The 10,197-nt window shown below is 29.8% G+C and overlaps 1 protein-coding gene across 1 annotated transcript in view; it reads left to right on the plus strand.

Annotated features, from left to right (window-relative positions):
* LOTGIDRAFT_231818 (hypothetical protein) overlaps positions 1 to 9,939 on the plus strand; it is a gene marked incomplete at its 5' end in the record, with an annotated part of 22,629 nt that extends 12,690 nt beyond the window's left edge. The window contains 5 exons of the mRNA XM_009054904.1: positions 2,689 to 2,829; positions 2,992 to 3,195; positions 6,017 to 6,072; positions 6,274 to 6,352; positions 7,560 to 9,939. Of these exons, the coding sequence (XP_009053152.1) occupies positions 2,689 to 2,829; positions 2,992 to 3,195; positions 6,017 to 6,072; positions 6,274 to 6,352; positions 7,560 to 7,745 (666 nt within the window). The 3' untranslated portion in view covers positions 7,746 to 9,939. The remainder of the gene's footprint in view (positions 1 to 2,688; positions 2,830 to 2,991; positions 3,196 to 6,016; positions 6,073 to 6,273; positions 6,353 to 7,559) is intronic.
* Between the last annotated feature and the right edge of the window lie 258 nt (positions 9,940 to 10,197).

Raw genomic sequence — 10,197 nt, forward strand, 5'->3', positions numbered from 1 at the left:
GAAGAAATGCTGAATATAATTTGAAGAAATGCTGAATATAATTTGAAGAGATGCTGAATATAATTTGAAGAAATGCTGAATATAATTTGAAGAGATGCTGAATATAATTTGAAGAAATACTGAATATAATTTGAAGAGATGCTGAATATAATTTGAAGAGATGCTGAATATAATTTGAAGAGATGCTGAATATAATTTGAAGAAATGCTGAATATAATTTGAAGAGATGCTGAATATAATTTGAAGAGATGCTGAATATAATTTGAAGAAATACTGAATATAATTTGAAGAGATGCTGAATATAATTTGAAGAGATGCTGAATATAATTTGAAGAAATACTGAATATAATTTGAAGAAATGCTGAATATAATTTGAAGAGATGCTGAATATAATTTGAAGAGATGCTGAATATAATTTGAAGAAATACTGAATATAATTTGAAGAGATGCTGAATATAATTTGAAGAAATACTGAATATAATTTGAAGAGATACTGAATATAATTTGAAGAGATGCTGAATATAATTTGAAGAAATGCTGAATATAATTTGAAGAAATGCTGAATATAATTTGAAGACAATTAGATCTCAAAGTAAGCAGTATTTGTATCTGTTGAATTGTTTGACCGGTAGAGTTTGACCTTTCAGTCTACATCTAAAATTTATTGTCATATTTGCTTGTATCTCAATGTTATGCAAAATTATGCAATAGATACGAAAACTAGAATTTGCTGTAAAATATAATATGAAAATATACGATGAAATATTTTAACGTAAATTACTTGAAAGCCAAATAAAATCTTAGAGGAAAGTAGGTGGAGGTTAAGTATAACACGTTTATTTTGATGTTATTGCATGGCTCCACTCCATTTTATCAAAAATCATGACTTGCACAAGCTTCTGTTTCATTGGATAAAACGGTAACCTTAATAGTAAGGGTAACATAGTGCCAAACATTCAATCATTATATTTATGATATAAGTTATATATACCACACATCTTATTCTTAATGGATTTGTTTAAATATGTTAATGAGTAAGAACTGTGGAATAAAAACTTCTTAAATCACAGTTATAACTGAAAAACAAATAGGATTCAAGCAACTATCCTAGTTTTGTTTTCACTGCTTAACAATTACTCAGTAATTCTGGAAAATATAGCCAAATAAAAATTGATTTTGACTGTGGTTATATATTCAAGCGTAAGATAATCACAAATTGTTGGGAAATTTTTTTTCAATCTATAAAAACACTTCTGGATAATTATATTAGAAGAGACTTCAGAAAATGAAATTTTGTTTTATTTTGGTTCATTTATTATGGATGAGTTTGACTCTAGGTGTAAAGAGTATTTGAATAATAACTAATAGTGATGTATTCATGTTAAGTAATAGTAGAGTTGTTAGTTGCTGTCTGGCAGAATTAAAGGCCTATGTGTATTGGCACATGATTAAAAAAAAAAGTTATCCCTTTTTCAATTCAGTTTCCACTGTCTGTCAGTGATGCATGTCTGAGGGGCTGACATGGAAAATGTGTTGTTGTTTGATTGTTCGTCCCTTATGTGTTGTGTAATAATATCAGTTGTGTTTCAAAAGGTTGATAACCATTGACTGATTCTTCATTATTTTAGTAGCCCTAGTTAGATATGGATGTCATTAATTTATGAAAGATTTTTGTAAAAAAGTTTGACCTCTGTAAACTTAAAACTTAAACAAATGGTTATATGACATTTGGGAGGTCTATTTTAGAATATTGAAAGTTTTCCTTTGTTTTCTCTTCAATTGAAAAAAAGAAATCTCAAGATATTTTCTCAAGACATGTATCTAGACAGAATCTAATTTGTTTGGTGGAATAATTTAACTGTGAATAGTTCTACTCAGTAATTCTATTAGCAGATTATGTCTGGGTCAATTTTGAGCCGATAGAAAGATGATGACAGGGAATAAATCCAAGTCTTAATTTTACACTGATACTCCCAGCTGTATGCTTTGACATTGTTTACACTTTTGAAGTAAAGTTTTAGATTTTAGAGTTATGTCAAAGCAAATTTGATTGTCAGTCTTGATGAAGATAAGTGAGGAAAAGATTTTGTTTATTAGAGTCTGTTTTAATTTGACAGGTGCATGATTTTCGGGAGTAAATCATACCATGGTCTTAGAAACGTGAATTGTTTCACTAATCTAATGAATAATAGTGTTCGCAGCTTACCGTCGAAATTTGAGCCTTCCCAGTGTTTACAGTGTCTTTGTACGTTTTTGGAACCTCAAAATTGTCAGAATAAGGGGTTCTCTGGACCTTTAATTCTTTAAAATGTCTGAGCCCAGCGCCAATTCATTCCTGGCACTGGGCTGAATTGATATCTTTGTGTAGCATATGTCTGAAGATGATGTTGTATTAGCTGGATGGAACCTGGGTCGGAAGTCAATGATACTAAAGTCTTGTAGTAATTGAAAGTGAAGTGACTGGAAGACATTAATCTCACAATAATGATAATTTGGTTAGTCAGTATTTGATGGAACTTGAATGATGGAGTACCAGTTGGGAATGGTGCTGGACAAATTCTAGTAATTAGTTGTTGAACCTTCCACTGTGAATTTACATTGTATTTGCATTCTTGTATGGCAGTTTGAACTGCACTTTGTTTTTTATCCCACATATATTTTTGTTGCTGGAATTTGTGTTTTTTGTAGTCTTTAATTTGGGCCTTTTACATTATGTGGGCCTATTCCACAATTATTGTGGCTATCTTTGACACACTTCATTTAGCTATCTTTTATAAGTATTGGTGCCTTAAAGCCTTTTTAAAATATGCATTGAAGATTGAAGTTAAGGTAATGATAAAAATTTGATCTATGAGATTCATTTTTGTCAAAATTTACATTTATCAAAGGGAGTTTAGATTTTATTTAAGACCCATCATTTATAACATTACTTAATCCCTTCTGTTTGATATTTAAGAGTTATTATGTTATCTATACCACCTTGTATTTCAGGTACTAACAAGAGACAGTGTAACAGTTTCAGTAGATGCTGTGGTCTACTACAAAATATCCAACCCTACAGTATCTGTAGCCAATGTTGAAAATGCTGCTCACTCTACTCAGCTTCTTGCTCAAACAACTCTCAGAAATGTCTTGGGTACCAAAAATTTAACTGAAATTTTGTCGGAAAGAGATGCTATCAGTCAAGATATGCAGGTAGGTCTTAAGTTCTGTTCAAACAGTAGTCATAGATATAGTAATAGTAATTTAAAAACAATTCCTGATTAAAATATAGTCATAGATATAGTAATTTTAAAACAATTCCTGATTAAAATATAGTCATAGATATAGTAATTTAAAAACAATTCCTGATTAAAATATAGTTATAGATATAGTAATTTAAAAACAATTCCTGATTAAAATATAGTCATAGATATAGTAATTTAAAAACAATTCCTGATTAAAATATAGATATAGTAATAGTAATTTAAAAACAATTCCTGATTAAAATATAGTCATAGATATAGTAATTTAAAAAAAATTCCTGATTAAAATATAGTTATAGATATAGTGATATAAAAACAATTCCTGATTAACATATAGTCATAGATATAGTAATTTAAAAATAATTCCTGATTAAAATATAGTTATAGTTATAGATATAGTAATTTAAAAACAATTCCTGATTAATATATAGTCATAGATATAGTAATTTAAAAACAATTCCTGATTAAAATATAGTCATAGATACAGTAATTTAAAAACAATTCCTGATTAAAATATAATCATAGATATAGTAATTTAAAAACAATTCCTGATTAGAATATAGTCATAGATAAAGTAATTTAAAAACAATTCCTGATTAAAATATAGTCATAGATATAGTAATTTAAAAACAATTCCTGATTAAAATATAGTTATAGATATAGTAATTTAAAAACAATTCCTGATTAAAATATAGTTTTAGATATAGTTATTTAAATTTGAAAAATGGTTGTATAAAATCTGTTGAAATATCTTCTGAGTTTTATATATAAACTTTTTGTAATGCTGAGAACTACTTACAGCAGTAACAAAAAAAACGTAAACTAAACTGCTGTAAATGCAAATGAGTACTGCAGAAGATTTGACCTATTTTAGACCAGTTGCCTGGAATGTCTGTCTAAGGCTTTGTAAAAAAGTAATTCTCTCAACACACGTTTTGATAATTGATACCCCATCAAGACAAACCTCTCAATTGTTCAATCAACACAAACAACACAGGTTTTTAGATGGTTATTAACAAAAAAGAAAAGTTTGAAGACACATAAAGTGATGAACTTTCAAATTCTAATAAAATTAGACTATAAATTCTAATAATGGTATTGTTGAATTAGATGTTGAAGAATAACAAAAATTTCACTGTGACTTAATTTGGCATTATTATGAGATCTAGAAAATATTTGACAACAATAATGGATGAAATTAATTTGAATTCTCAAATAACTTGAATAACAATCTTGACCTGTAGGAATAATATTCATAAATCTGACACCTTTGAGTGCATCTTCATTTGGCTGGGTCAATATTCTGATACTGTCAGAATGCCTGAGACAGATATGACATTTAAACAGATACCAATTCTAATTTCCTGGAAGTATTATAAGGGCAGGCTTGTTTTCTTAGAACTTAATATAATATAATTTAGTGATTGACTGGCAATCAAATGAAAATAAATCTAAAAGTGTTTGCTAATTTGTATTTTCCCTAACTAATATGGTAGAATTTTTATGATAAGAGTCAATATGCAGCCTTTTATGGAATTAAAGCAATCATTATGACAGCTGATTTGGAGAAAGGATTTCATTGTCAGTTTGTGCAAAATCTCCACAATTGAAGCCACAATTTACTCATTTTAAAGATGAAATTTGTTAAGCAGTTTACTTAATACCCTATAGACTTTTCTAGACACATCAGCCATATTGAATCGAGAAAAAATCTCATCACGCAAACATAACAAAGATACTGTTGTGTCACTGCATAAAATGGCCACCTGGACTTTAAAATCTCCTTCTCTATTTTACATTTTACATTATTAAAATGGGGATTATTAGACTGTTATTAGTTGATAGCAGCTGACCTGCAGTGAAGAAGGAAATCTCAGATATTAATAATAATATATTGTTAAATGAGTTGTGCTGAGAGGTTAAAGCCTGACCCTGATCATCAAAATCTCCACCACACAAACTGTCCATCACTCTGGTCATGACCTTGATGTGAAATGATGTGTAAATAATGAATAGTTAGAAGAAGTGAATAATGTTGACTCAGGAAATAACTATTACATTGGACAAATAGTGTTAAAGTAGATATTGATAGGTTTATTGACTTGGGACTCCTAATGTGATAGATGCACTCTAATGGACCATTAGCCAGACAAATCAGACCTGCCCTGGATGTGATATATAGATGGATGTAATTAATAGCAATCATCATTTTGTGGTCCATCTAAAATAAAGCCTATTTATATTGACCTATTGTGACAACAGTTGAATTGGTACTTGATATCCTAGACCTAGTTTATGTATGTATTCTGTATATACCAAGGAAATCACGGCTTAATTCTGAGATGATACACTCAAATTTTTAAACCCTGTTTTCCTCAAGACTTAATATAATACAGGTTGTACTGGTACACATTACTTATCCCTAGACAGTTGGAAAATGAAAAGAAATGAACAAATTCCTTCACTGAACACTTCTTTTAATAATATAATTCTTTTGATAACCTATTGTCCAAATTCACATCGAAATAGCAAGTATTATTCATAGAGAAATGTTATGAGCAATGTATTATTTATTTTACCTGAGTCAGCTGGTTAGAAAAATTCCAACGGGCTGTATTCATGTTCTATTCCATTGCTGAGGTGGATTATATAATTAATGTCCATTACATCTACATGTATTTTTGTTCACTCAAATTAATGTACTGGTAGATGAAAGGCACCCATACTTAATTTGACAGTGAAATTATAGCTATATTTTGTTTTATTTCTAGAATACATTAGATGAAGCTACTGATAGATGGGGAATTAAAGTTGAACGGGTTGAAATGTAAGTTGTCATTTTATTGAAACTGAACAAATTTAGCATGTTAGATAGATTTTAATTAAAGTGTAGACTGGTATTTTTTTATTACCCGTGTCTGACTGTCTGACTTGTTAAGGATCAACATGTTGTATATCTGTTTGTGGTGGTCATCAGAACACTGAGTTATATATCAATACTCAAGCATTTTACATATTTTTATTACAGTAAAGATGTACGTTTACCTGTACAGTTACAGAGAGCTATGGCTGCTGAAGCAGAGGCTGCCAGAGAAGCAAGAGCTAAGGTAAGAAAATCAGACTTCAGGTTGACTTGGTCTAAGTGGTAAAATATACAGTACATGGATAATATTCTTAGAAACCAGATATGAAAGTCTTCCTTTAAGGTGTTTATTAAATTATTGAAGCTAGTTACTTACAGTTTAAATATCATATAATCTAAGTACCACTCTTAAATCTGTACCAGATGCATAACATCAAATATGATTATAAACTAATAAGCAACTGTTTGCACTAATATATATTTGAATATTGTTGCAACAGTGCTAGTTTATTACTGTGTTTAACCAATTTGAATTACATGTATTTTCCTATGAGATGTCGAGGCTTGTGACAGACTGTCCAGCACTCAATCACAAAACATAAGGGCTAATTTTAGGTCTAATTTAAAGGGGCACTCACTTTTTTTCCACAATATTTAAAAAAACATTACGTTAAGTTTTTAAGTTTGTTATGCTTTTTGAAAGTTGTTAGAAAACTAGTGTAGGGATTTAACTATAATAAACACCTAATTGTAGAGGAGTATGTCTCCTACGTATTCGTATTCATAAAGCCAAACACCAAAACTAGGCCAAACTGCATAATCATCAATAAGTACTCTCCATACCATATTTTAGAAATATTTTCAGTTGTAGACATTGAAATGGATTGCTTTCACACATTTGACACTAAAAAAACTTATAAAGATACTTTAGCAGTATGCACTCATCTCTTGTTGTGGATTGAGGGGTTAATTTCGCCCCACAAGAAATATTTAAAATCAGGTTTTAGTGTAGCAAAAATCAGGTTTTTCTTTTAGGGAATCGGTTTCAAATTTATACCTTAAAACACCAGGTCAATTTTCCAGTCACTGTTTGCTTTCAAGGTCATTATCTACAAATACAGATTTATGCATGGGTGGAGGACAGCTATCAGACAAACTTCCATCATTCGCAAGTCAAAACTGGCTTTGAAATTATTTATCAAACTAGCTAGTCCATTTGGCCTTCAGAATTTTGTAAGGAGCAATAACTGTTTAGCATCATAATTAGCATCATAATCTTGTGACAAGAAATGTTGTAAATCTACCCAGAGGGATCAACAGTGGCAATATCAATACTACATAAAATCCAATTGCCACTTTCATCTCCATTGCATTAAAACATTGAGTTCTTTTCTTTTTCATATTGAAGAATGCATCTTTTCTAATTATTTTATCTTTAATAATTTTTTCAGGTTATTGCTGCTGAGGGAGAACAAAAAGCATCTAAAGCTTTAAAAGAAGCTGCAGACATCATGGCAGACTCACCAGCTGCTTTACAGCTCCGATATTTACAAACACTGAATTCAATTTCTGCTGAGAAAAATTCCACCATAATTTTCCCGTTACCCATGGATTTACTCAGTCACTTTGTTAAGTAGGCCTGAAATTTTAGGAAAAATAAAAACTTGGTTATAAGCAATCTGCAAACTTTACCTGAAGAATGCATTGAACAAATTAAAGAACTCTTGTATATTTATTGAAAATTCATTTTACAATAAACCATTATAAGTAAAAGAAAGAAAACTTACTCTCTGACTACAATGTTCATTGAATTAAACTTTGCCAATCATTTGCGCATGAGTCTTGGATTGTTTTTGTGTGGTGAAAACACTGGAACATGATTTTAAACAAGTTTGTAAAGTATGTCATTTTCACCTATTTGTTATGTAAGGAAACTGTTTTTATTTGAAATGTAAAACTTTATATTTCTATCGACCCAAAGACATTCTAATACAAATGGTATACAGTTGAAAAGTTTATTTTGAATTTATGAAATGAGAACAAAACTTCAATTCAAAGCTCAAATAAGTAAGAGAGTAAATAGCGAATTCATTAAATTTTTTAACATGAATATTAGATGTTTATTTTTAATTTCTAGCATTAAATACTGGTATATTTTAAGACAGAAATGCACTCTTTTGGTCTTTAAATGGCATAGTGTGTAAAATACAATCAAGTAATTTTATCTCATCATTTTGTTAATCCAACTCATTTTCGATTTTATTTTTGATATTTAAGCATCATTATGTAATGAAATGTTACCCTTCTTCTCACATACAAATAACTATCTGAAGTACAGATTCTCAGCTTTGAAAAATATAACCCCAAAATTTGAGGGGAATAATGTTGTAATTGAATAAGCTTAGTTACAAAAATCTCTTTACTTGTGACATTAAAAATTCTTATACAAGATTTATCATTGATAGATTTAAAATATTGAAATAGACCACAGAAATTAACCATTTTAAAGCAAATTGAGACTGCATTCCAGCTGTTTTATGTCCTTCATTTAGATGCAGTTTCAGGTTTGCGCTACGTCTGCAACATGATGTCAGAGAACACTGCCACAGGCCCATCAGTAATAAAACTTGCTGAATACATCAATTTTTTCGCGATATAGAAATGGAATGTTAATTTAATAATAAAAAAATAAAAAAAAGGCCTTTTTATACAACCACATGAATATGTGGTCGTATATTGTCGTTGCCCCTGTGCGTCGGTCCGTCCGTCCGTCAACATTTCTTGTGAGCACTATAGAGACTACAGTTTTCATCTGATTTTGATAAAACTTTGTGTGATGCTTTAGATTGATAAGGTCTCGGTCAAGTTCGAATTTGACATATTTTCGATGAACGTTTTTTGAGTTATTGCCCTTGACTTTGTTAAAACGTGTCGAAATAGTCCGCGAGCAGGATTGAAGCTACAGTTTTCAACCGATTCTGATGAAACTTGGTGTGATCATTGGAATTGATAAGATCTCGGACCAGTTCTAACTTGATGCATTTTCGATGATTGTTTTTTGAGTTAGGCCTTCTGCCTTTGACTTTGTAAAAACGCTTCACAATGTATTCGTGAGGACTATAGAAGCGACAGTTTTCAACAAATTTTGATCAAACTTGGTATGATCATTGGAATTGATAAGATCTCAGACGAGACAGTTCTAACTTGAGATATTTTTTGATAAACGTTTTTTTGAGTTATTGCCCTTGACTTTGTAAAAACACATCAAAAGTTGTTTTTTGCCCTTGATTAGAGCTGTGTGATTTAATTGTATTGTATTTGGGTTATTGATATTGATTTTTGTGGAATTATTCAGCATAAATAACTGGTGTATATATATATATATAATTGAATTCAAACTAATAAAATTACTTTAATATGAGAAAATTCGTACTTTAGACTGTTTTATTATTTCTGACAGCTGCCAATGGGCGTATGTCACCTTACCTCGCAAGCTATCATTACATAATATATGCCCTGTGAAAAAAGATAATAATTTACACAGACTTTAAAAAAAAAACGAAGTTTTTTTTATGATACAAACAATATTCATTTGTATTTTCTCAAGTGATAATTTTGTTTTTTTTTATAACTCACTTTATTCGTGACTATTGAGTTGATAAAACACTCATGTGTACGATATTGTGAGGAGTATTTTTAACTCACCTGAAATATAATGTGCACTTGATAAATTAACTTTCATATTTGATATTGCATCAAATCCTGTCAAAATCATTTGTAAATACTTAACATATTATCATATATTGACTTATTAAAGAAAAGAAAATGTTTCATTGTTATATATCCATATCAACATCGATGATATCTTCAACGTCAATTACATCTTCAACGTCAATGATATATTCAACGTCAATGGTATCTTCAACGTCAATGATATCTTCAACGTCAATGATATCTTCAACGTCAATGATATCTTCAACGTCAATGATATCTTCAACGTCAATTATATCTTCAAACGTAAATTATATCTTCAACGCCAATGATATCTTCAACGTCAATGATATCTTCAACGTCAATGATATCTTCAAT

Source organism: Lottia gigantea, assembly GCF_000327385.1.
Source record: "Lottia gigantea unplaced genomic scaffold LOTGIsca_23, whole genome shotgun sequence".
Taxonomy (NCBI): Eukaryota; Metazoa; Mollusca; class Gastropoda; family Lottiidae; genus Lottia; species Lottia gigantea.